At 69.7% G+C, this 26,042-nt stretch overlaps 2 protein-coding genes across 7 annotated transcripts in view; one reads left to right on the top strand and one right to left on the bottom strand.

Moving 5' to 3' along the window:
• Positions 1-1,200: 1,200 nt before the first annotated feature.
• On the top strand, positions 1,201-21,100 carry AATK (apoptosis associated tyrosine kinase). 2 transcript variants are annotated; one of them, XM_064522841.1, is made up of 14 exons: positions 1,201-1,402; positions 9,752-9,885; positions 10,916-11,057; positions 11,509-11,588; positions 11,708-11,826; positions 12,237-12,324; positions 12,398-12,531; positions 13,085-13,169; positions 14,354-14,475; positions 14,666-14,815; positions 15,248-17,750; positions 17,849-17,987; positions 18,070-18,318; positions 18,403-21,100. In XM_064522841.1, exons 1-14 carry the CDS (start codon positions 1,315-1,317, stop codon positions 18,429-18,431), a joined length of 4,062 nt encoding a protein of 1,353 aa, XP_064378911.1. In that variant the 5' UTR covers positions 1,201-1,314; the 3' UTR covers positions 18,432-21,100. The 2 variants fall into 2 exon arrangements, with proteins under 2 accessions (XP_064378911.1, XP_064378912.1); XM_064522842.1 differs by having other exon boundaries at positions 18,091-18,318.
• Positions 21,101-21,413: 313 nt separating this feature from the next.
• Positions 21,414-26,042, bottom strand: part of BAIAP2 (BAR/IMD domain containing adaptor protein 2) — a 57,281-nt gene continuing 52,652 nt past the window's right edge. For 3 of the 5 annotated variants that reach the window (XM_064522843.1, XM_026112974.2, XM_026112971.2), the window contains one exon: positions 21,414-23,034. In XM_064522843.1, the coding sequence (XP_064378913.1) occupies positions 22,965-23,034 (70 nt within the window). In that variant the 3' untranslated portion in view covers positions 21,414-22,964. Of the gene's footprint in view, positions 23,035-25,888; positions 25,937-26,042 lie in introns of all 5 variants that reach the window. The other 2 variants (XM_026112976.2, XM_026112973.2) reach the window with 1 other exon arrangement.

Here is a 26,042-nt window from a genome sequence, read left to right on the forward strand (position 1 = left end):
GTAAAAAATTAATAGCGCACGCAAAATTTGGCTTTAAATATTAAAACCAGCCGGGGGAAGCGTGAGCCCCGTGCTCAGGGCCCACAGGCTGGCGGGGGCCGAGGCGGCGCCAGCTGCCCCATGGCACGAGGCTGTGGGGCTGCAGCAGGCAGTGCCCGTGTGTGACCCATAGCGTGGCCGTGCCCCTGCTGCCCCACGGCCTGCCCCGTGGCCTGTCCCATCCCGTGGGGCTGGGGAAGGCGGCGCTGCGGGCGTAGGGTGGCACCGAATGGCTCCATGGCTGTGCTGGGGCTGGGGCTGCCCTGCTATGGGTCTGGGGGGCCCTGATCCCCCTCCATGGGGCTGGGGGTCCTGACCACCCTGGCATGGAACTGGTGGGCCCTTATCCCCTGCCATGGGGCTGGGAGTCTCTCGTCCCCTGCCATGGGGCTTGGGGTCCCAGCGCCCCACCGTCGAACTGCTGGGATCCCTCATCCCCTGTCATGGGGCTGGGGGGGACCTTGATGTCCCTCCATGGGGCTGGGGGACCCAGATCCCTGCCACGGGGTTTGGGGTCCTGACTGCCCTGGCGTGGAACTGGTGGGGTCTCTGATCCCCTGCCGTGGGGCTTGGGGGGCTGCCTTGCTACGGGGCTGGGGGTACTGGAGCCTCCATCATGGGGCTGGGGGGTACCTGATCCCCTGCCATGGGGCTGGGGGTACCGGAGCCTCCATCATGGGGCTGGGGGGTACCTGATCCCCTGCTATGGGGCTGGGGGTACCGGAGCCTCCATCATGGGGCTGGGGGGTACCTGATCCCCTGCTATGGGGCTGGGGGTACCGGAGCCTCCATCATGGGGCTGGGGGGTACCTGATCCCCTGCCATGGGGCTGGGGGTACCGGAGCCTCCATCATGGGGCTGGGGGTCCCAGATCCCTGCCATGGGGCTGGGGGGCTGCCTTGCCAGGGGGCTGGGGGGTCCCTCACCCCCTGCCATGGGGCTGGGGGGTCCCTGATCCCTGCCATGGGGCTCGGGGGGTCCCTCATCCCCCGCCATGGGGCTGGCGGTCCCCGATGCCCCGCCGTCGGGGCAGGGGCTCCCGGCCGGGCCGGCCCGGGGGCTGCGGCGACCCCCGCTCGCTCGGCGGCAGCGGCGGCGGCGGCGGCGCGGCCCCTCCCCGGGCTCGGGGCGCAGGGCCGCGGCGGCCGCCATGGAGGAGGAGCCGCCGCCGCCGCCGCCGCCGCCGAGCCCAGCGCGGGGCCGCGGGAGCCGCGCGGCGCGTCGCGGCGCGGCCCCGGCAGCCGGGCGGCCGTGAGGCTCCCGCCGCCGCCGGCCATGGGCCGCCTCGCCGCCGCCGCCGCCGCTGCCATGTCGGCCGCCTTCCTCAGCCCCAGCCTCGCCTTCAGCTCCCACTTCGACCCCGGTGAGTGCCGCGTCCCCGGGGCCGCCCCGTCCCGTCCCGTCCCGGCCCCCGGGGCTGCCCGGCCGCTGCCCCCCGAGCCGCCCCGGCGCGGTGCCGCCGCGCTGCGCTCTGCCCCGCGGGCACCGGCTGCGATCGGCGCGGGCGGCACCGCGTCCCCGGTCCTGCAGCGTCCGGGCGGCTGCGGCGCGGTGGCAGCGGCGGCGACCGGGGGCGATGCCGGGGCCGGGCCCCCGCTGCCGGCGGCCGCTCGCCGGCCGGTGCCTCGCGGCGCCCCGGGGGGGCAGCGGCGCTGGGCGCCGGGGAGCCGGGCTGCGTTTCGGGGTGACGGGGGAGCGGCCCCGCAGCCGGCGCGGGCGTTACGAGGCGCAGCGTGTTATGTAAGCGGTTATTTTATGGCCTTGGTTGTGTTGCAGCTGCAGGAACATGCTGCAAGCACAACAGCAGAGCCGGCGCTGGCTTTTGTGCGTGTTTTGGGGCTGTTGCAGCAGAAGCCTCCCCCTCTCCTCTGCATTTCGCCAAGCTGCTGCTGCCGAGAAATGCAGGGAGACCGGGGTCCTGCCTCGGCGCCTCTCGCCGTGTCGAGCTGCCCGTGCAGAGGCTGTCGCGAACCCCGCGCCGGACCGGCTCCCCTGGAGCAGGCACCGAGCTGGCCGCGTAGGAGATCCAGAGTGACCCGAGGGCGAGCGTCTCCCCGGGCTTGCAGCCGCCCTGCACCATCCCTTTGTTTACCACAGCAGAGGGAAGGGTGCAGGGGTCTGGGTCTGGGTCTGGGTCTGGGTCTGGGTCTGGCAGCCCGCTCCGGGGCCCTCGCGCCACCGCCGAGCCTTTCCTGTCAGGTCCATTACCAATAAATTCATGCAAAAGAAACTGAGCGTTTCCCTTGCCGGGCAGGATCTCAGCGAGGGCTCTGGATGTCACTGCAGTGCTTCAGCATCTGTCCAAAGCGGGATTTCTCATTTCCATCCCTCCTTTGCAAAACGCCCTCTGCGCGTCCGCGCTCGGTTTGGGACCTGCGGGCCGTCCGGGTCGGGAGCGCCGCGAGGGCCGAGCGCCGGCCGCCGAGCCGGGTCCACGGCCCGCTGCGGATCGCGCGAGGTGAGGAAGGAAACCGCTCTGTTTGCATCTAAAACGTTGTAGCACTGGGAATGGAGACGTGTTTACTGTCCTTGGCCCTCGGCGTGGTTTTTCTCTGGGTTTTCGGGAAGGACCCAATTTGCCGTGCTAATCCTGTCAAACCGAGGCTTTTCGGGACGCTTTTGATTTAAAAAACCTTTAAGCAAGAAGGCTTCATGCTGCTGCCTGTCACCATGCTCCCGAATCCGGGAGGCTGCCCGCCGCTGTCGCAGCCGACCCCTACGATCGCCGTCAGGGAAAGAAATCAGAGGGGGAAAAACGTCTCCGGGGTTTCGTGGGCCGGCCGGGTCTGTGCGTTCAGCAGTGCTGCCCGTCCGCGCGGCCTCGCTGGCCACCTTTGCCTGCCCGGTTTCCCCGCGGCCGCGCGGCCCCGCTCCGGTGGGTTTTGCCCCATTTTTGCTGCCCAGTTTACTGCCACTCTCCTGCCCAGCTCTGCGGTCTCTGGAGACGAGATCCCTGTCCAGGTCCCCTGTGGCCTCGGGTCCCCTGGAGCCTCTGGTGTTCCCGCGTCGCTAATCCGCAGGCTGGACTGGAAAATCCTGGCGCCTGGGCGAGCCAGGGGCAGCCTGGGACGTGCAGCCCCAGCCCCGCTGGGCGCTCCACAATTTGGGGCAAATGCACCCAAATCCACCTGCAGCCTCTCCGGGGCAGCTGCCTCGGCCGCAGGGCATCTCTCGGCCCGGCGCGGGGGGAAAGGGCTGTTTTCTGCCTTCGCGGCCTCCCTGCGCCGTCACCCTGCTCCGGGGCGGCTGCACGAGCTCGGGGGCTCGCGTGTCCCGGGCGGCCAGTGCCGCCAGCTCCTCCCTCCCCGCCGGTGCTTCCCGGCGAGGCCGGGCCCGGGCGCAGGGTTTCCCGTCCCGCAGTGCCGCCACGGCCCTCGGTCCCAGCCCGGGGCTCCTAGGTGTCTCGGGCTGGACAGAGCGTTTGTGCGTTTCTTCCCTTCTTTCCGGAGCAAAATAACCCTGGGAAAGTGGAGGGAGCTCTCGGAGCTGTGCCGCTCTGTCCCGCCGTGCCGCAGCTCCTGTTCGGATCCCCTCCGGAGCCGGAGTCTCTGGAGGCTGCAAACCCACCCGGCTCGGTTCAGCGTGCCCGGCCGAGCCCCCGGCACCCCAGGCGGGACGATCGCCCGCCCCACGCCACCTCCCCGGGCCCGGCCGGCTGCCTCCCTCCGGCCAGCCGAGGCGGGAGGATCCGGCCTGCCGGGAGCCCCGAAACACCCGCGCGAGGCCACTGCCCTGCTCTTCAGCAGGGGAGCGTTGCAGCATCAACGCGGCATCAGCTGGCCTGGGGTGGCTCAGATGGCCGCGCGGCCGATGCGGGAGCTGCTCTCGCTCCCTGGCTCAGTCCGGCCGAGCTCGCAGGGCTGGTGATGGCGGGGCGCGAGCTGCACGAGGGCCCTGTATTTACGGGCCCGGCAGGGACACGCTGCCGTCCCCCCCCCCGGCAGCGATGCTCGCTGAGTGCCGCTGCTCCGAGCCCTGCGTTACCGTTACTGTGACGGGAAAGGGGCCGGAGCACCCGGCGGGACCCACGGCGGCCCGGGCCTGGGGCCAGGACATGTGCATGGTGCTCCCGGATATGTGCGTGGTGCTGCCCACCATGGACATGTGCATGGAGCTCCTGGACACGTGCGTGGTGCTGCCCACCATGGACACGCGCATGGTGCTCCCGGATATGTGCGTGGTGCTGCCCACCATGGACATGTGCGTGGAGCTCCTGGACACGTGCGTGGTGCTGCCCACCATGGACATGTGCATGGAGCTCCTGGACACGTGCATGGTGCTGCCCACCATGGACACGCGCATGGAGCTCCTGGACAAGCGCATGGTGCTGCCCACCATGGACACGTGCATGGTGCTCCTGGACACATGCATGGTGCTGCCCACCATGGACACGTGCATGGAGCTCCTGGACAAGCGCATGGTGCTGCCCACCATGGACACGTGCATGGAGCTCCTGGACACATGCATGGTGCTGCCCACCATGGACACGTGCATGGAGCTTCTGGACAAGTGCATGGTGCTGCCCACCATGGACATGTGCATGGAGCTCCTGGACACGTGCATGGTGCTGCCCACCATGGACACGTGCATGGAGCTCCTGGACACGTGCGTGGTGCTGCCCACCATGGACACGCGCATGGAGCTCCTGGACACGTGCATGGTGCTGCCCACCATGGACATGTGCATGGTGCTCCTGGACACGTGCATGGTGCTGCCCACCATGGACACATGCATGGTGCTCCTGGACAAGCGCATGGTGCTGCCCACCATGGACATGTGCATGGTGCTCCTGGACACGTGCATGGTGCTGCCCACCATGGACACGTGCATGGAGCTCCTGGACACGTGCATGGTGCTGCCCACCATGGACACATGCATGGTGCTCCTGGACAAGCGCATGGTGCTGCCCACCATGGACATGTGCATGGAGCTCCTGGACAAGCGCATGGTGCTGCCCACCATGGACATGTGCATGGAGCTCCTGGACACGTGCATGGTGCTGCCCACCATGGACATGTGCATGGAGCTCCTGGACAAGCGCATGGTGCTGCCCACCATGGACATGTGCATGGAGCTCCTGGACAAGCGCGTGGTGCTGCCCACCATGGACATGTGCATGGAGCTCCTGGACACGTGCATGGTGCTGCCCACCATGGACATGTGCATGGAGCTCCTGGACACGTGCGTGGTGCTGCCCACCATGGACATGTGCATGGATCTCCTGGACAAGCGCATGGTGCTGCCCACCATGGACACGTGCATGGAGCTCCTGGACATGTGCGTGGAGCTCCTGGACAAGCGCATGGTGCTGCCCACCATGGACATGTGCGTGGAGCTCCTGGACACGTGCATGGTTCTCACCGCGGCTGCGCTGCCAGATCTGGAGCAGAGTGCGGCTGCGGGTCCCGAGCGGTGCAGAGGGCGGTGGGGACGGGGGGAAGGTGCTGCCTGGGCTTGGGAGCAAGGGGAGGATTTGGGGCCAGGAGCCCTGCGGCGTGCAGAGAAGGCACTGCTGCAGGAGGCCCGCGCCGCCGTGAAGCCGAGCAGCGGTGCTCCTCCTTGCCGCGCTGCAGTGCAGCAGGGCGCCGGCCCCGCTCCGCCGGGATGCCGGCCTCGGCGGCCTCCGTTCCTCCCCCTCCTCCTCCTCCTCCGCGCTCGGTGCTCCCCCGCCCCGCGCCCACGGCTGATTGCGTTTTGGACGGCGATACGGATCCCTGTCAAAGCCAATTAGGGGAAATTAATACGCCGGGGCTGGAAGGGCTCAGGTCTCTCGGGGAGGCGGCGCAGGCGAGACGCGCGGTGCACCTGGCCGGCCGGCGAGCCCGGCAATGCGCTCCGTCCCCAATCCGCACCAATTCTTCGGGCTGCAAAAATGCCCCCGTGGCGGGGGGGCAGCTGTGGTGCCCAGGTGGGACGGGATGGGATGGACCCCGATGCGCGAGGTCCTGCTTCCCCGCAGCCGCAGCTGGCCTCCTCCCGCGCCGCCGGCGGCCGTGCCGAAGCGGTTTGTTTTAATTACTGGAGCGAGGGAAAATGCCCGTGTGGAGCGATGCGGTAAACGAGGCGGTCGCCCTCGCGCGGCTGAGCCGCCGCCGCCGCCAGCAGCCTCGTGCCGTGGGGCCGCGGGGCCGCTTCCCGCGTTGGGGGCGGCCGGCGGACGAAGCCCCGGGCGGGATGCTGAGCCCTGCGCCGGATGCGGCCCGCGCGCGGGGCCCCGCTCCTCTCCGCCGCTCGCTTTTGGAGCTGCGGGTCCGCGTTTCATAACCGATCGTTTCTGATAAAAATAGGCTGCCCCGCTCCGTGCCGCCTCCTCCTGCCGTTACGTAAAGCGCCGCTCCGGGCGCCGGAGCCGAGGGCCGGCACCGCGGGGCTCCCGGCCGGCTCCAGCCTCCCCGCCAGCGCCGGAGGGTCTGCAGCACCCCAGCCCCGACCTGGCCTAAACCAGCGAGCGAGAGGATTCGACTTAAATAGTCAGGTTTCGTCTTGCTTTGCATTTTCCAGGGTTATTTTTGTAGAAAAGGGAGGAGGAAGTTGGCTGCAGCCCTCTGAAGCGCCGGTGTGCAGCGGGAGAGGCTTCGATACGGGGCGCTGATTTCTCGTCCCTAATCGCGCTGACACGCTCGCTGCATGCCCAGCGGTGACGCGGTTCAGCCTCTACTTTTACACTCCTACTTTCTATTTCATTATGTTAGAAAATGACGAATGATCTTTTTCTGCTTTCCGTCTAATTATTTTTTTACTGCTAGTTTATCCCAAGATGATAAAAGCACAACGAGGAGGCAAGAGCCCATCCTTTCGAAATGCTTCGGCATCGGTTAAATAAACCCACGTTAAAAGACACATCAGGAGAACAGATTAACACAACATGTTTTGCATTTGAGATCAGCGGAGGGTTGGATGCGGGAGGGCTCGTCCTGGCGTCACGGGGCGCTTCCGATGGGAAAGGCCTCCGGGGTCGCAGCTCTGCGGGACGCTGCGTGCTGGCGCCGGCCCCGGTGCCTCAGTTTCCCCGCGGCGCAGAGGGGCTGCGGCACGGCCCTGGCCCGCGCGCGGGGTGGCAGCGGGGCTCGTGCTGCCGGGTGCCTGCGGCGAGCGCGGCGCCTCTCCGCTGAGGTGTGAAATCGCTGTCCTGGAAGCTGCCCACGGAGCCGGCCAGGCCCTTCATCTCGCCGGGGGTTAAAAAGTCACCGGGGCCGGGCTTGCGGGACGGGCGCTGCTGCGGCCCTGCGAGGACGAGGAGGAGGAGGAGGAGGAGGAGGGGGAGACGTGCCACGGTGGGAGCTGGCTCCTGCCTCCGCGTGCCAGGTCCCGCGTGCTCATTGCTGGGGAAACTGAGGCCCGGCCCGGCAGGGCCCGGCTCCGGCCACGCCATGCACCAAAGCCCCCCGGCTGCTCCGCAGGGCTCAGCCCAGCCATCCGGGCTTGCTCGGACGTTTTGGGGCGCGACGCAGCCCGTTTGGGGCTGCGCCTGCCGGTCGCGCCCGGGGGGGTCTCGCGTGCGGCACGGCCGGAGCCGGGCCCTGCAGTGCCGTGCCCCGGGGGGCCTGCGGTGACCCCGGCGCCCGCGGGCTGTGCCCGTGCCTGGAGCCGCGGAGCCGCTGCCGGGCTCTGCGGGGAGCCCCAGGCTCTTCCCTTCCGCACACGTCAGCCGCGGCTCGCGGCGCCCCGCTCTGTTGGCAGCCGCGGCGGGGAAGCGAGCCGCCGCAGCATCCCCCGGGCCCGGTGCCGCAGCATCCCCCGGGCCCGTCGCCGCTCCCGTCGCCGGCGGCGTGCGATGGCCGGCGAGGCGCCCGCAGGCACTCGGCGAACGTGAGTCAGCAAAGGAGCCGGGCAGGGCTGGTCCCCGCGCCGCGGCGGGGAGCCGGGCAGCACCGCGGCACCGGGAGCCCCGCTCGTCCCCCGCCGGGTGCCGGCAGCGAGGACGGCAGCCTTCGTCGCCCCGCCGGGAACGAGGCGCTCGGGGGCCGCAGCCGGAGCCGGGTGGGCGATGCAACAGGCTGCGCGGCGTGCTCCGTCCGTGCCGGGCTCGGCGTGGGGCTGGGGAGCGGGGCCGTGGGGCAGAGCGTGCACCCACCCGCGCGGGGCCCCGCCGTCGCCCGTCCTGCTCCCCCCGGCCGGAGCTGGCGCTGGAGCGGGGGCATGGGCAGGTGCCGGGCGCTGGGGCCAGGGAATCGCTCCGCTGCACGGCTGGGCATCGCTCTGCAGGTGCTGCTGGGGCTGCTCGTCGCCGTGGGGGCCCCCCTGCCCTTCTGCCAGGTGGGTCCCCGGCCCTCGGGCACCGGGTCCCTGGCTGCACCTTTTAATGCCGTTTGCTGCAGAAATGATGCGGCAGGTCCTGCCGGGAGCCCCCAGCCTGGGTCTTCCCGCCGGGCCGGGCGCTGCACCGAGCGGGCCGTTCTCAGCGCGGCCCCGGGCGAGGCCGGCTGCCCGCGGGCACGGGGCCTGGTTTTGGGCACAGGTTTTTGGGGAGCCCGGCGCGGCTCGGCGATGCCCCTGCCCCAGAGCGGCACCCGCCCCCGGCACGGCCCCGGCACCGAGCGCTCAGCCCGGCGGGTCACGGCGCGCAGCTGCTTTTGCGGGTGGGGAAACTGAGGCAGGACAGAACAGGCATCGCCGATTTATTGTTTTGGGAACCGGTTCGTTTAAAAGCATCCGTGTCCCGAGCCGCGGCCCCACGCGGCGCTGCCGACAGTCCCTGCTGTAATGGCTTCTCCCGTCTCCTCCGCTCCCCGTCGGGGCTCAAAGGCTCTTTTCAGTGAGTCATTTTCTCTCTCACTGTCCCACTATCCAAGGAAAATGGTGACATTCGCTGCACAAAGTGTGTTCACCATGGAAACCGGCTGATCGGCGAGGGAATGCCACCCGGCTCCTCCCAGGTTCGGCGGCAGAGCCGCCGGCGCTAGAAGATGGCTCTCGAGCTCCTTTGCCACGAGTGTCCCGAGGGGCGGCCGTGCCGGGGGGGGGGGGGGGGGACGTGCCGCTGCACGGGGCTGGGCACAGCCGGGGTCTTTCCCGTGCCGCTGTGCCGCTTTTCCCAGGGGCACACGGCAAGGCTGTCCTGTCCCGTCCCATCCCATCCCAGCCCAGCCCATCCTGTCCCATCCCATCCCCTGCTCTGGTGGCTTGGAGAGGGCTCCCGTCGGGTGGGGATGGGGCTGGCTGAGGGATGCCGTGGGGCTGGGATGCTGCATCGCTGCGGGGAGGGGGCCGTGTCAGGCTGCCCGCAGGCTCCCGTTGCGCCCGGCTCCGTGCGGGGGCGGCTGGCTCCAGCCGTGGCTCTGCCGGCCATTCCCGCGGAGCGCGGCAGCTCCCCCCCGGCGGCCTTGCTGCCTCCTCCGGCCACAATCGCGCCGGTTGTTCGGGGAGGCTCCGGGCGGAATAGCAATGTGCAGCTGCAGCGCCGGGCGCGGGAGCGCGGGAGCACGCTGCCGGGGGGCACGCGGTCCCCGTCTCTGGCTGTCCTGGTGCTGGGGGGCACCAGCTTTGCCCAGCGCTCCGACCGGGAATGCCGGGCCTCCGTGGCCTCGTGCCATGGCTGGGGGCTGCGTGGCCCTGCCCGGCCCTCGGGGACCCGCGTGCCCGGGGGTGCCCCGCCGAGCGGCTCCGGGACAGGGGGGTCCTGCGGGTGCCGAAGCCCCGACCTGCCCCGGGCCCTGGTGCCCCCGTCCCGCCGGGTCGCTCCTGCCGCTGACGCCGGCGCGTGTCCCCGCAGACGGCACCCCGCTCAGCGAGCTCTCCTGGTCCTCCTCGCTGGCCGTCGTGGCCGTCTCCTTCTCCGGGCTCTTCACCTTCATCTTCCTCATGTTGGCCTGCCTGTGCTGCAAGAAGGGGGACATCGGCTTCAAGGTGAGCGCCGGGCTCCCGGGCCGGGCGGGTGCCGCAGCCCCGCTGCCACGGCCGACGCAGGATGCGCCCGGCATCCCGCAGGGGAGCTCCACACCCGCCCCGCGGTGCCCTGGCTATGCCAGCGCCGGGCTCAGCACCGCTGCAGGCCGCATCCCGACCCCGGCCGGGCTCCCTGCTCTGCACGGCACCCGGGTGCTGCAGGGCTCAGCACCGCTGCAGGCCGCATCCTGACCCCGGCCGGGCTCCCTGCTCTGCACGGCACCCGGGTGCTGCAGGGCTCAGCACCGCTGCAGGCCGCATCCTGACCCCGGCCAGCCTCCCTGCTCTGCACGGCACCCGGGTGCTGCAGGGCTCAGCACCGCTGCAGGCCGCATCCTGACCCCGGCCGGGCTCCCTGCTCTGCACGGCACCCGGGTGCTGCAGGGCTCAGCACCGCTGCAGGCCGCATCCTGACCCCGGCCGGGCTCCCTGCTCTGCACGGCACCCGGGTGCTGCAGGGCTCGGCACCGCTGCAGGCCGCATCCTGACCCCGGCCGGGCTCCCTGCTCTGCACGGCACCCGGGTGCTGCAGGGCTCAGCACCGCTGCAGGCCGCGTGCTGCCGGCGGCCAGGCCACGGCACGGTTAAAGGCGGCGGCGGTCGCAGCCGCGCGGCCCCGGGGGCGGGAGCGCCCTGACCTCACGGGCACAGAATGTGCCGCAGAAACAGTTTTTCCCTAATTGCTGGGATTTTTGTGGAGGCTGGTGGCGCCCGCGGCGGGGGGGGCGGGGGTCACGCGGGGGCCCGGGGGCCCGGCAGCTCATGCAGTCGGGGGGGCGCCGGTCCCGCTGGCCCCTGCGGCGGGTATATAGCGGCGGGCGGCGGCGGCGGGCGGTGGCACCGCGCACCATGCGGCCGCGCCGGGGCCGGGGCGATGCTCAGCCTCTGCTACCTGCTGGCCGAGGCGGCCTTCGGGGGCCGGGGGCGGGCGGCGGCGGGGGGCCGGGGGCCAGCGCGCTCCGCTCGCTCTCTGCCCCCCGCCCCGGCGCAGGAGTTTGAAAACGCCGAGGGGGACGACTACGCCGGCGACTTCTCGGCGCAGGGCTCGCCCGCCCCGCAGCATGGCCCCGAGGTCTACGTGCTGCCCCTCACCGAGGTCTCGCTGCCCATGGCCAAGCAGCCGGGGCGCTCAGGTAAGCGGGGGGGCCTGGCCGCCCCGGGGGGGGGGGGGGGGACCGGCCCCCAGCGGCAGGGGAGCGCGGCGGTGCCGGGAAGGGCCGGCGGGGAGGGGAGAATGGCCGCAGTGCGGCGGCACTGGGCGGCACTGGGCGGCACTGGGCGGCCCGGCCCCACAATGGCTCCATTGCTTCGCCGGGGGCCGGTCCTGCACCGGGGGGGGGGGGGGGGCCAAGGGAAGGGGGCTAAATGCCAGCGCCCTGCCAGGCGCCCGGCTGCAGCCCCGGGTGCCGGCTCGGCGGGTCCTGGCTCCGCCGGGAGCATCCAGGCGGCCGCCGCGCCGGCGCCCCGCGTTGCACCGCCGATGGCGGGCGGCGTGGAGGGGTCCCCGGGGCGGGCGGCGCGGAGGGGTCCCGGGGGCCGAGCGGGCGCCGGGGCGCGCGGGCAGCTGGATGCGCCCCGTTACAGTGCAGCTGCTCAAGTCGGCGGACCTGGGGCGGCAGAGCCTGCTCTACCTGAAGGAGATCGGGCACGGCTGGTTCGGCAAGGTGAGAGCAGCCCCGTCCCCGTCCCCGTCCCCGTCCCCGTCCCGCGGGGCGTCATCCCGGCGGTGCCGGGCGCGGGGTGCCGGTGCCGATGGAGGGGCCGTGCGTGCCCGTGCCCGCAGGTCTTCCTGGGGGAGGTGAACTCGGGCCTCAGCAGCACCCAGGTGGTGGTGAAGGAGCTGAAGGCGAGTGCCAGCGTGCAGGACCAGATGCAGTTCCTGGAGGAGGCACAGCCCTACAGGTGGGCATCGCCGTGCCGTGCCGCGCCATGCCGTGCCATGCCGTGCCATGCTGCACCATGCTGTGCCGTGCCGTGCCGTGCCATGCCGCGCCGTGCCGTGCTATGCCGTGCCATGCTGCACCATGCTGTGCCGTGCCGTGCCGTGCCATGCCGCGCCATGCCGTGCCGTGCCGTGCCGTGCCGTGCCGTGCCATGCCGCGCGCTGCCCCCGGCCAGGCTCCTTCCCGGCAGTGCTGGACGCGCGGGTCGCGGTGAGGTCACGGCCGCCGAGGGCCGCGGCGTCCCGCGAGAGCCGAACAAACGTCCCTTTGTGGGACATTGCGCTGGGACGTGCTGGTACCCGGCTCGCGGCGCGGCGGGGGGGGGGGCCGGCGCTCCCCGACGTGCGCCGCGCTCTCTGCCCCGCGCAGGGCTCTCCAGCACAGCAACCTGCTGCAGTGCCTGGCCCAGTGCGCCGAGGTCACGCCGTACCTGCTGGTCATGGAGTTCTGCCCGCTGGTGAGTGCCGCGCGCCCGCGAGCGCCGCCCCGCCGCCGGGACGCCCCGGCTGACGGCCGCCGCCGCCCCCCAGGGCGACCTCAAGGGATACCTGCGGAGCTGCCGGGGGGCCGACCCCGTGGCGCCGGACCCCCTGACGCTGCAGCGGATGGCCTGCGAGGTGGCCTGCGGCGTGCTGCACCTGCACAGGAACAACTACATCCACAGGTACGCCCGCCCGCCCGCCGCCCCGGCCCGCCGCCCCGGCCCCGCTCCGCTCCGCTCCGCCGCCTGCTCCTCCTGCCCAACAATATCCTGGTGCTGAGTGAGTTGCACACGGAGACTCCAGCATCAGTGATTTTGTTGAGGAGGGGGCGCGCTGCCGTCGGGGGCCGCCGGAGCCCCCCCGCCGCCGCGGCCGGCTTTCCTACGGGCATCCGCGCCCGGCGTCGTCCCCCAGCCCGCCGCGGCTCCCCGTCCGCGTGCCGTTGCATGGCCGCCTCCGCACGGGCGCCCGGCCCGGCCCGGCCCGGCGGCACCGTTAGGAAATGCCAGGGCTGGCGTTGCCCGGGCAACGCCCGTTCTGCTCGGCTCAGCGTGCGAGGGATGGAGCGAGGGCCGCGGCGCAGCCGGAGCGCCGCGCAGGCATTCCTGCTGTGCACTCGGTGCCCGGTTATCGGCGCGCCCCGCGCCGAGCCCTCGCCCGCGGGCTGCCGGCTGTGCCGTGCGCCGGGCCCTCTGCCCCGCGGCGGCGGGTCCCAGCCACGTGTCTCCCCGGCAGCGACCTGGCCCTGCGCAACTGCCTGCTCACCGCCGACCTGACCGTCAAGATCGGCGACTACGGGCTCGCGCACTGCAAGTACAAAGTAAGGCTGCGCGGGGTGCGCGGGGCAGAGCGGGGCCTCGCAGCGGCGCCCGGCCGGCTCGCACACACGCCCTGCACAGTTGCGCACATATGCATGCACGTATACGGCACTGCACAGAGCGCTGCAAACGCACACTGTACAATGCTGCACGCACATGCGCGCGCGCACACACCCCCACACACGCAGCTGTGCGTGTGCCTGCACAGATACTGCATTGCACAGGGCTGTGCATGCACACACACACACAGGCACAGAGTTATGCACATATGCATGCACGCGTACGGCACTGCACAGAGCCCTGCACACACGCACTGTACAATGCCGCACACACACGCACACACTCATGGGTGTGCATGCAGGCGTACGGCACTGCGCACACACCCACAGTTATGCACATATGCATGCACACGTACGGCACTGCACAGAGCCCTGCGCACACACAGAGCTGTGCATTTGTGCATGCACGTGTATGACACTGCACGGAGCTCTGCAAAAACACACTGTACACAACGCTGTGCGTACACACAGACACAGACACACACACACACAGAGCCCAGAGCTGCGCCTGCGCGCACACACCCACGCACCCCCTCCTTCCCTTCCCTCCCCTCCCTTCCCAGCAGCGCCGGGCAGCCCTCCGGGCATGGGCTTTGCCAGGACGCTGGCCAGGTCCTGCCCCCTCCGGAGCTTTCGGGTGCCCGGGGGCAGCTCCGGCCCGCGCTGGCCCTTCCCGGCCGCCTCACCCTCGGGCTGGCGCAGCGGGCGCGTTCCCTGGCCCGGCAGCTCTCCGTGAGTGTGCATGGGGCTTGTCCCACCAGCGGTGCCTGTCCCTCGGCACAGCGGGGCGCGAGGCGGCCTGGTGGCACCTCTCCGTGCCAGGGACGCGTCCCCGCGTGCAGCTCCTGGCACGCCAGTCCCAGAGGGAGAGAGGCGGCAGGAGGCTGCGGGTCCGGTGGGGGCTTAGGAGGGGGAGGCGGTGGGAAGGGGCAGGGAGGGAGGAAGGATGCTCTGGGGGGGGGGGGGGGGGGGGAGCACGTGCTGCAGGGTCGGGGAGCTGGGAAGGATTGGGGCCGGGGGGCAAAACCGTGGGGCAGGGCTGGGGGGGCAGCAGGCGGGGCAGCGTGCCGGTCCCTTACGCATAGGTTTGACGTTCTCTTCTCGTACTGACCCCGCACGCTTGGCAGGACGACTACTTCGTGACGGCCGACCAGCTGTGGGTGCCGCTGCGCTGGATCGCCCCCGAGCTCATCGACGAGGTCCACGGCAACCTGCTCGTCGTCGACCAGACCAAATCCAGCAACGTCTGGTGAGCGGGGAGCTCAGGGGCCCGCTGCCCGGTCACAGCGTGGGCTGGTGGGCCGTGGGCTGGAGCAGAGGTGGCCACGTGATGCAAGGACCCCAAGGGCAGGGTGGGCAGCACTGGGAAGCACCGTGGTGGAGCGGTCCTGGGGCCACTGGCTGGCGTGGGGATGCAAAGGGCTCCTCTTGCCCCGCAGGTCGCTGGGTGTCACCATCTGGGAGCTCTTTGAGCTGGGCACCCAGCCCTACGACCACTATTCCGACCGGCAAGTGCTCGCCTACGCCATCAAGGAGCAGCAGCTCAAGCTGCCCAAGCCCCAGCTGAAGCTGTCGCTGTCGGAGCGCTGGTGAGGCGCCCGTCTTCCATCATCCCTGCGGCCGGGATGCGTGCCGGAGCCAGGAGCCATGGCCGTGCATGCAGGGGTCTTGGAGGTGGCCATGCCTGGGAGGTCTTGGAGGTGGCCATGCATGGGGGTCTTGGAGGTGGCCATGCATGAGGGTCTTGGAGGTGGCCATGCATGGGAGGTCTTGGAGGTGGCCATGCCTGGGAGGTCTTGGAGGTGGCCATGCATGGGGGTCTTGGAGGTGGCCATGCCTGGGAGGTCTTGGAGGTGGCCATGCATGGGGGTCTTGGAGGTGGCCATGTGCATGGTCTTGGAGGTGGCCATGCATCGGGGTCTTGCAGGTGGCCGTGCACGGGCCCCGTGGCTCGCATGGGCGCTGGGGATGCAGCACGGCGTGGGTGGCCGGCGCTGACCGCCCGCTCTCCGCCGCGGCAGGTACGAGGTGATGCAGTTCTGCTGGCTGCAGCCCGAGCAGCGCCCGACGGCGGAGGAGGTCCACCTGCTGCTCTCCTACCTCTGCGCCAAAGGGGCCACGGAGGCCGAGGAGGAGTTCGAGAAGCGCTGGAACTCCATGAAGCCCAACGGCGGCGGCTCCGGCGCCAGCCACCCCGGCGCCGAGCTCTCCTCCTTCCCGCTGCTGGAGCAGTTCGCGGCCGACGGCTTCCCGGCCGACGGCGACGACGTCCTCACCGTCATGGAGACCAGCCACGGCCTCAACTTCGAGTACAAGTGGGAGCACACCAAGACCGAGCACTTCCAGGCGCCGCTGGGCGCCCTGAGCCCCGGCAGCGCCGCCCGCTACCACGAGCTCTACTACCCGGCGGCGGCGGCGGCAGCGGGGCGCCTGGGCCTCGGCCTCTCGCCCGCCTGCTACGCCTGCGAGCGGCAGGGCTGCCCGGGGCTGCCGGCGCCCGGCGTGGTGCCCATCCTGGGCGCCCACAGCCCCTCGCTGGGCAGCGAGTACTACATCCGCATCGAGGGGCCGGCGGAGGGCGGCGCCGAGCTCGACGCCCGCAGCCCCCCCGGCCGGGCCGGCTCGCCCCCGTGGCGGCCCGCCGGCCCGCCGGGCACCGAGCCGCTGCTGGGCCCCGCCGCTGCCTGGGAGCCCGCCGAGCGCGGCCCCTACGCCTGCCGCCGCCCGCCGCGGCCCCGCGGCTACGAGCCGCCCGCCCGCGACGGGGCCGACCGCTACCTGCTGGAGGAGGAGGAGGAGGAGGAGGAGGAGGAAGAGGATGAGGAGGAGGAGATGGAGCGCATGGTGGCCCGGCACCGGGACTGGCCCGTCCCCGGCGGGCGGCGGGACATCTTTGCCGACCCGCTGGGCGTCTCGCCCTCGGGGAACCGTGCCGGCTGCGGCGAGGAGAGCCCCCCGGGCCGGGCCCTGGCCCCCGGCCCCTTGCCGGCGCCGCGGCAGCCCTGGGCCTCCAACAGCTCCTCCAACAACAACAGCGGCGGCGGCGGCAGCCCCCCGGCCCGGCAGCCCGCCGCCGGCGACAGCTGGTGCTACCGGCACATGATCACCTTCCGGGGGCTCATGGCCAAGCCGCTGGGCTCGGTGCCGCGCGACCCGGCCCAGCCGGCCGCCTGGCCGGAGCGGCCCCCCGGCGAGGACGGCGGCTGTCGGCCGGAGCCGGCGGCAGTGCCCGGCGTCCCCTCGCCCTCCCCGGCGCGCCCGGCGGCCCTGGGCGGCCTCCCCGGCGCGGGGGCCCCCGCGTGCCCCCGCGATGCCAGCCCCGTGGCCCAGGCGGCCCCGCCGGCCCCCGCCGAGCCCCTGGACGGCGCCCGCCCCGCGCCGGAGGCCCCCGCGCCGGCTGCCGCCGAGGACGGGCAGTGCCCCGAGGCGGAGCAGACGCCGGACAAGACCTTCTCCAGCGGCAGCTTCCCCAGCCCGGACGACGGCAGCGACGAGGACACGGCGGAGCTCACCTCCGGCGTCTTCACCGACTTCTCCGGGGACTACGCGGAGCGGGCGGAGGTGGCCCCGGCCTTCAAGTCGCTGCAGAAGCAGGTGGGGACGCCGGACTCGCTGGAGTCCCTGGACATCCCGTCCACCGCCAGCTCCTGCGAGGGCTTCAGCCCCACGGCCTTCGCGCCCGCCGGGCAGCCCCGGGCGCTCGACAGCGGCTACGACACCGAGAACAACGAGTCGCCCGAGTTCGTCCTCAAGGAGCCCCACGAGCCCCGGGAGCCCGAGGGCTTCGTGCCGCCGGGGAAGGGCAGCGAGGGGGCCGGGGCGGCCCCCGAGCCGCGGCTGGCCTCGCCCCCGGGCGCCGAGCCGCCGGGCCTGGCCGCCAAGAACCCCTGCCGCGACTCGGCCTACTTCTCCGACTGCGACGCCGAGCCCGAGCGGGGCCCCAAGGACAGCGACGGCGAGGACAGCCCCGAGGCGGGCGCCCGGCCCCGCGCCCAGGACTCGGCCGAGGAGCCGCCGGCGGGGAGCGTGGCGCCTTTCCCGCAGCCGCCGCCGTGTCCCACGGCCCCCGGCGTCCCCGCGTGTCCCCTGCCGCCAGAGACCTTCCGCTCGTCCCCGGGGGCGGCCAGCCCCGAGGAGGTGGCCCGGGGCGTCTCCGGACTGGGGGGAGCCGAGGCCGGCGGCGAGCAGACTGCGTCCCCCGGGCCGGGACCGCTGCCGGGGGGGCCCCCGCTGCCGGCCGCCCCCGAGCGGCGCGAGGAGGCCGAGGAGGAGGAGGAGGACACGGAGGACAGCGACGAGTCGGACGAGGAGCTGCGCTGCTACAACATCCAGGAGCAGAGCGAGGAGAGCGAGGAGGAGCCGGCGGCCGTGCCCATCGTGGTGGCCGAGAGCCACAGCGCCCGCAACCTGCGGAGCCTCCTCAAGATGCCCAGCCTGCTCTCGGCCTCCTTCTGCGAGGACCTGGAGCGCAAGAAGAAGGCCGTGTCCTTCTTCGACGACGTCACCATCTACCTCTTCGACCAGGTGAGGGGCTCGGCCGGGCCGAGGGGCCCCGCTGCGCCCGGTGGTCTCCAGCAATGCGGGGGGGGGGGGCGTTTCCCAGCGTGTCTCCTCTTTCCCAGGAAAGTCCCACGCGGGAGCTGGCCGAGCAGAGCTTCCCCGACGTCCCCGAGCCTCCGGGGCAGCCCCCGGCCAGCGGCAGCCCGGCGGGGAGGCTGGGCGCCTCGGACGACTCCTCGGACGGGAACGCGTCTGAAGAGGGTAAGGGGGGGGGGGGTGGCACCAGGGCTGGGGGGAGGCGGGGGGGTGGGGGGGGGCTGGCGGCACCCCCCGGCCGCCCCAGCCCTCTCGCTCCGTGTCCCAGGCGGCGGCTTCGAGTGGGACGACGACTTCCCGCTGGTGCCGGTGAAGGCGTCCCTGATGTCCCCGCTGGCGGGGACGCCGCCGGAGCCCCCCCCCGCCGGCCCCTGCCTGCTGCCGGCCCCCAAGCAGGTGCTGCCGCTCCAGTTCTCCCGCTTCACCGTCTCGCCGGCCCCCGTGTCCCGCTTCTCCATCACCCACGTCGCTGACTCGGACATGGACTCGGTCGGAGGTGAGCCGCCCCCCCCCGCCCCCCCCGGTGCCGTGCCAGGACGCCGGGTCCCCCCCCTGCTCACGCTGCTCCGCTCCCTTGCAGGCAGCAGCGAGGACGGCGACCGGGAGTGACCGGGGACTTCCCTTGGCCGCGGCATCCGCAGGGACGGAGGGACGGACGGGGCCAGGAGTGGGACCCGGCGCGGGGACTCCTGGGACCTCGCTCTATTTTTTTAGGCAGATTTTATCGGAAGGAGGTCGTGTGCTGCTGCGAGTTGGAGCTGGGCCGGGGCGGCCCGGGGCGAGGCGGTGGGTGACGGCCGTGCGTGCGCGTGCGAGTGCGAGTGGGGAGTGCGTGTGTATAAATAGACATATATATATATATGCACATATATATATATAAATTATAGCATTTAAAGGGTAGTGCCCTGACCTTGCTAACATTTACAGATCCCCACCCAGCAACGTCCCCCCGCCTCGGCTTCTTACCCCCCCCCGATGTCCCCCACCCCGCGTCCCTCCTCCCCGCCGCGTAGTGAGCTTGGCCCTCCTGCACCTCCTGCACCTCCATGCCACGGCCGGGAGCAGGTGTCCCGGTCCCCGCCACCCGGTCCCGGCTCGTCCTCGCTGCTGGGGCTTTGCAGCCTCCGCGCTCGCCCCGCTTCCCTGCCCGGCCGATGCCGGTGGTGGTGGGCATCCCTCCATCGCGCCGGCGTGGCAAAATCCACCGGGGCTCTGCGCTGCTCCCTGCGGATTTGGGTGCTGCCCTGCGCCCGGGTTGTTCCCGTCGGCTGCAGCACCGGTACCGCGTGCTGGGCCGGTGAGCGTGGGGCTCCCGCCTGGCTGCCCGGGTCGCCCCGGGCCGGTCGTGTAGCTAAGGAGGGAACTGCCAACCTGACTATTTTTGTATTTAAACAAAACGGAAAAAAAAAAAAAAGAAAAAAAAAAAAAAAGGAAGAACCCTAAAACCACAACTTGCTGTTGACTGAACTCACATTGCCGCGATTTTAAGTTATTGTTGCCAAAGAGATGTAGAGTTTGTCGAGGCATTTGGGGAGGGGGCGAGTTCTCGCGGTCTGTTTGTTCATTTGTTTTTGTTTCTTTGTTTTTTCTTTTGTTTTTGTGTTGTGTTTTTTTTTTATTTTTTAACTCATTTGAGGCTTAGGATAACTGTGCAATGCCAGCTTCCAGAAGGAACTGGAACTAAGCGGAGCTGATCAAAACCTTGAAATCAGGGCTGTGTTGCCTTTGGGGGCCTATAGACCAAACCCTGAGGTGAGAAATGACCCCCCCGGGCAATCGCTGCTTCTCGTCCCCATCTCCTGCAGCCTGGGCTGGCTTCTGCTTGCTGTGTGCACGCATGCGTGTGTCTGTGTGTCCATATATATATATTTTTATATATATATATGTATATATATATATATAAAAAGTGTGTGTGTGTGTGTGTGTGTGTGTGTCTCTCTCTATATAAAAAATGTGTGTGTGCTTGTATGTGTATATGTGTGTTTGCACACGTGTGTGTGTCTATGTGTGCATGTGCGTGTGTGCACACATATATTCATGTGTGCATGTGTGTGTGTGTATATATATATATATATATATATATATAAAAATATAATGTGTGCATGTACACACGGGGGGGGGGGGGTGCATGGGCAAGTGCATGTGCACAGGGACACAGACCCCCCCCCCCAAGCCACTCGCACCTCTTTTCCGCCCTCGCCGGGTGGCCGCGGGGCAGGAGCAGCACTTTGGCCCCCTTCCCCTCCAGCCCCTGCTCCGGCCGCTCGCTCCAAGCAGGGCAGCGCCCGGCCGAGCCGCGAGCCCGGCTCCTGTGCAGCGTGGCTCTGCTGCGGGGCTGCCGCCGGCTTCGGGGCAGGGGCATAACCAACCCCCCCCCCCCGAGGCTCTTTCCAGAGTGAGCCTGCCCCGGGTCATCCCCCCCCCCCAAAAAAAAACCCCCATCCACGCCTCGGCCCCTTGCTGCGGCTCCCGCGCCCCGGGCTGCCCCAGGCCCTGCTGCCCCTGGCCAGGGCCCGTGCAGCGGCTCACGCTCCAGTTTAAGGAGCAGCTGCCGCTTAGCTTTAATTTAGCAGCATTTTAGGAGCGGGCTGGCCACGGCCTCCTGCCAGGGCGGGCGACTGTCCAGCCTTGCCAAAGCTTTGCATCATTACTTGGGTGCCCCCCCCGTTCCCCCCCCAGCTCTGCAAGCCCAGGCTGCTGCGGCAACCCAGGCCCTCGCCCCTGTGCGCTGCTTCTCCTGCCACAGCCAGTTAGCAGGTTGTTTTTTTAATTTAATTATTATTTAAGTGTTTTCCGACTCCAGCATGGCCCGTAACCTCTGCGCTGTGCCCAACGCTGCTCTCCCACGCGCTCGGCTTGTGCTTCGCTGCTGGGACCGCTGCCGGGGGATGCCCTGGGGCGTCCCGGGGGGCTCGAGCCCCGGCTCGGTGCACGGGGCCGGCGGAGCCCACTCCCTCCCCGCTGCCCCTCGGCTCCCGGCCGGACCCCGGCAGCGCTGCCCCCCCGGCGGGGCTCCCTCCTCGCCCCCCGCCTCCCCGCGCCCGTCCCCGTCCCCGGGTTTGGTCTATAGGCTCGAGGGTCGCTGCCTCTGGAGGGCAGCACCGGAGCGGAGCTGCGTCTTGGATATTTTTTTTAATAGAAAGGCTATTATCACATTGTATATTTTATCAATACGGGTCATAATTGCTGTATTTTTTATCAGTGCTGATTTCCATACAGCTCCCAGCATGCGTGTCGAATATCTTCGGGCCAATAATAAAGTTTTTAAAATATCTTAAGCTGTTTCCCGCCCGCATCATTCCTGGCGAGCAGGAAGGGCCAGCGGGCCCCGGCGCTCCCGGCACGGCGGCGGCGGCTGCGAGCGGGGCTGGACCGCGGGGAGAAGCCGCTTTCCTGAGCATCAGCTGCCAGCAAGCCGGTCCCTCGCTTGGGCCGGGAGCCGCTCTAGATTTAGACAGATAACGTTTTGGAGAGCATCGCTACCGAAGCAACGTTGCTGCGCGCTGCAGGCGCCGGAGGGGCCGTTGGAGGCTCCTGCTCATGGGGCGTCGGTGCCCCCCCGACCAAGGAAAACACCGGGATGGGCAGCGAGGGGGGGGGGAATTTTATTGCTCATAAATTACTTTTTCATAAAAAATTATTTCAGGTTACATCTTGCAGGTGCCACCGAGCCAGGAGGCGCGGCGAAGCCCCGGGGCTGGCTGGAGCAGGGCTGCTGCCCGCGGCCCCGGTCCCAGCGCGGCTCCTGCGACCCCGGACCGGTGCAGCGGGACGGCTCTGGGCCCAACGCGCTCGCGGCAGCTCCGGTGCTGGCCGGGGGCCCCGGGGGCCGAGTTAAGGCAAGCGGCGGCTCGGGGCGATTCCCGCCCGGGGCGATTCCCAGCCGCAGCCCCCGCGGGAGGAAGCCGCGACCCGCGCCGATAGAAACTAGCCCTTGCGGTTAGACGGCGTCGAGGCAGAGCCGGGAGAAGACGCCGTCCTCGGGGGAGCCGGGGAAGTGGCGGAGGGCAGCGGCAGCGATCGGCGACTGATTCGAGCTGGGAGATGCGCGCTCCTTTACAGCGACAGACAGCGACCTACGCGTTTGGGTCTCTGCTGCTCATCACACGCTCCCGGGCTAAAGCTACCGTCAAACCCACCCGTGAACCTTCCTCTGAGCTCTAGCGATTAAAAAGTGCAAAATGACAAAGAGAATGGAAAAGGCAAAACCTCCGAGGGCGCTGCCCCCCCCAGCACGGTGCCAGCGATCCTTCGCTGCTGCCTCGTCCCACCGGCAATGCCAGAGCCGGGCGGCCGCTCGCTCGGAAAAGCTGCGGCTCCCGCTCGGAAAACCCTGCTCCCCGTTTCCGTGGCAGGCGCCGGGGCTGCGGGAGCGCGTGCCGGGGCCCCGCCAGGGCTCGGGGAGGGCGGCCGCGATGCTCCGGCAGCAGCGGGACCGTGGGGCAGTGGCGAGCGCGGCCACGCAGCCGGGAGCCCTGGGCACCTCTGCTCCAAGGCGGGGGGGGGGGTCTGGGAAAGGGGGGCCCAAATGCCTTTGCCCCCGCCGCAGGCTGCAGGGCCGAGGGCTGCCCACTGCCCCCAGGTCCCTCCTCGGGGCCGTGCAGCCTCCGTGCGCTGGGACCAGGGGACGGTGGGGGGTAACACTGCGGAGTGACCAGAGCTGCCACCCCTGAAGTATTTCTCTAGCTTATATGTTACAGCAGTACCATAATACCCTACTATATACAGAGACTCGGCCGGGAGCCGGGCCGGGCATCCCGAACCCTCCGCGCCCGCAGCTCCCTCCCGCCTGCCCTCGCGGCAGCACCGGCACACGCGGCTCGGTGCCGAGCACCGCTGCGGCCAAGCCCGGACGCCAGCCTGGCCTGGGACACGTGCCGCGCGCTCCGGGCCACAAGCCCTGTCCTACTTCTGCGCATGCAAAGCACAGGCTGCTCGGTAATGGTTTAACCCTCTACGGCTGAGACGAATAAGCTGGGTCTAGAGAAGAGAAAATAGAGCGCTAGCTTTAGCCTTTGGCTTTCGAAGCAGCAGGATTATACGAACTCTGCCTAAAAACGGGGCTCGGGAAAGCCAGACATGCAAAGGGCGGCGAGAAGGCACCGCGTGCCCAGCTGTGCGGCAGCGGCGGCCGTCCCGGGCTCAGCTGAGGAGAGGCGCCGACCTGTCGTTCGTCACCGTCGGCTTCAGCTGGACGTTGGCAAAGGGGTTTCTGCAGAGAGAGGAGGGCAGAGTTTAGCAGGGGAGGCCCCGGCCGCCGGGCAGGACGACAGGACAGCGAGAGACAACCTGGCGAGACACCAAAAAGCTTTTGCTACGGAGACGGGGCTGCAGCGTGGCTCGGGGGGCAGCGGCACCGCGCTCGGCTCCCGGCCCGGCTGCGTTTACTCTGAGCCCGAATACGGGCAGCGAGGATGCCGCAGCGCTGCCTGCACAGCCCTGGGCAGCTCGGCGCGAGATGCTCGGCGCGATGCCCCACTCACTCCTCGGCTTCTCTCGCGGCTCGGGAAAGGGGACGCAGAGCAGCCAGCGAGAGCTGGTGCACCCACGACGTCCTCCCGCCCTGCTTTCAAGCGCGCCTAAAGCCGGGGGCTTCCACGGGGGAGGAAGCAGAGGCAGCGCGTTAAAGGAAGGTCCCCGAGCGACCGCTCACAGCTCCTCGCTCGCACAGCAGCAGCGAGGAGCCCGATGCCCCGTGCGACCACCTCGCGCAGCAAAGGCCGTCCTGGAGCCCGGGGCGGGCGGGCAGCATCCCGGCACCGGCAGTGAGCAGCTCCGGGAGGCTCCTGCGCTGCCAGGGGCCCCAGGGACAGGTCGATGCCTCCCTCCACGCGTGGGGCTGCAGGAGCCGGGATGTCCCCGCACCTCCGTGGCACGGCTGGGACCTGCGCTGCCCAGCACAGGAGGAGCCGAGGCTCTGGAGACCTTTGCAAGGCTGCAAAACGGCCAAGTAAGAGCCGGGAGAGGGGCTGCGGGCAGGGTCTGCAGAGGCCAGAGGTCCAAGAGGCAGGACGGACACCAGCTGCCTAAAACCAGCATCAGCCGCCCCGGGGGAGGCCAAGTCCCAGGGCCCAGAGCAGCTTTGGGCTCTCCCCGCTGCCGGGCACCTGCAGGGGCACAGGCACCCACGGAGCAGGCTGGGTGCACACACGAGCCCAGTGCCGCCTCCCCGGGCTGCCCAGCACCCCCGGGCTCCCACGCCGTCTGGGGCCACTGCCCCCTCCCTCCGGCGGGAGTCACAGCGAGCGCGCCGTAAGCCCTCTCCTCTCCTGGTCCCTGGCAGCACGGCCGGCTCCGTGGCTGCAGCAGCGCGGAGCAGGGCTGGGAGGTGACCAGCATCAACGTCAGCGCTGAATTGCTTTAGCAGTGGCTGCGGTTACCAGCTACCTCCGCCTGGACCGGCCCCGCTGCTTCGGGACGCAGCATCCCTGGGGGACGCAGCATCCCTGCAGGACCCGGCCTGCCGCCTCTCCGGCCATCGGCAGAGGTGGCTCCAGCGCTGTCCCGTATCTCACGGTGCAGGAGAGCCAGGCGCAAGGGATGCAGCAGCGTGCTGAGTGCCGGCAGCCTCCAAAGCCTCCTTCCTTGCTGCGTGCCTCCGTCCTGAGCCGTTCCTCCTCTTCGCTGCTGCCACCTCCACGCTGGCCCGGCCGGTCTTGGAGGGACCACGGCCAGGGAGGCCCTCGGGGTGCTGCTCTGCCTCCTCCGACAGCACCGCTGGCATCCAGGCTCTGCGGCTTGGCCCGTCTCACCGCATGTCCGAGGGTCTTCACACATCGCATCGAGGGGGAGGTGCCCCACGGGAGGCCTCCCACATGCCCACGGTCGCCATCCTCATCCTCAGGGTGCCACAAAGAGGGATCCAGGGCAGAGCGGATCAACAGGAGACGGGAAACACCCATGCGAGTCCTCCTCGGGAGCCGGGACGCAGCTCCCGTCCCACGGTGCCGTCCTCGGGGCGAGGCTGCCTTCCTCCCGCCAGCCAGGGACCTGCTCGCATCCCCTCCAACCCGTCCGTGCGGGGCCTCCCGGCCCCCGGCCTCGCCGGGGAGGCTGAGTGCCACCTCCTCTCCCCGGCTCACGCCTCAGTGTGCTTGCGCTTTCTTCAAGAGATAAATTGCCTTTGCTTAAAAATAGGGTAATTAATTTCCCACCTAATTAATGCAGATTCTTAGATCACTTTTCCCCCTAGCATGCCAAAATAGATCGCGAGCCTGAAAGGAGAGGAAAGGTTGCTTTGATGAGTCACCAGGGGTTGTTGTTTAACCATTTTTGCTCTAGCAGAGAAGAGCAATTTGGATCGGAGCCCACAGCTCTGCCGAGCACCGAGAAACCCGCCCGCGGACTGCAGGAAACCGTGGAAACGCTCCCGGCCTCCGGCAACGCGGCCGAGCGCGGAGCAAGAACGGTCCCATCTCCGAGGAACTCACTCCATCCCGGCCGGGACCGGTGCCGTAGTGGCCCTTGGCCCTGGGGCCGAGCAGCAGCCCTGGAGCTTTCCCCGAGCCGGCGAGGACGGTGCCGGACTGCGACAGCCTATAAGCGAGAAAAGCTGCTCAAAAAACTTTAAATCAGTGATTTAAACCCGTGGCCGCGGGTATCTTTCCATGGCCGCGCACGGCGGCCGGGGCCGCTGCAGCAGACAGACACGGCCGCGGCGGCATCGCGCACCGAGACCTGCGAGCAAAGAGGGTTCGTTAGGAAGCAGCAGTTCGAGCAGCGGGAACGGAGGAGCAGCTCGGCGCCCGGGGAGGGAAGCGTGGAACCGGCGGTGCCGGGGCTACGAGCCGTGCGGGTGCAGCGTGGCGAGACGGGAGCACCGCGGCGGGGCCGGGGCGGCAGCGAAAGAGGACGTCCCCTTTCAGGAGCCCAAGGGAGGCAGGAAAGCTTCCACCCGGGTGTAGGAAAGCGAGGGAGCGAGCGAGGAGCCGTGCTCCGAACCGGCGGCGGTTCAGGGCTCGCTCGGCGGGTGCAGCAAGCACAGCGGTGACGGCTTCCCCGCGGAGATCCGCCAGCGCACAGCACACCGGGGGGGGGGGGGGGGCACGCGAAAACCGTCAACTTACTAACTACGGTCAGGGGCAGCTCAAAACCTGGCCACTTCAACATCAGGGCTGCAAGGAAAACAGAACGCAGGTTGTAGCACGCCGAGACACACGGCACAGCCTCCACGGGAGCAAAAGGCTACGGGTTAACGAGAGGCCCTGGGACGGGCTCCGC

Source organism: Dromaius novaehollandiae, chromosome 18, assembly GCF_036370855.1.
Source record: "Dromaius novaehollandiae isolate bDroNov1 chromosome 18, bDroNov1.hap1, whole genome shotgun sequence".
Taxonomy (NCBI): Eukaryota; Metazoa; Chordata; class Aves; order Casuariiformes; family Dromaiidae; genus Dromaius; species Dromaius novaehollandiae.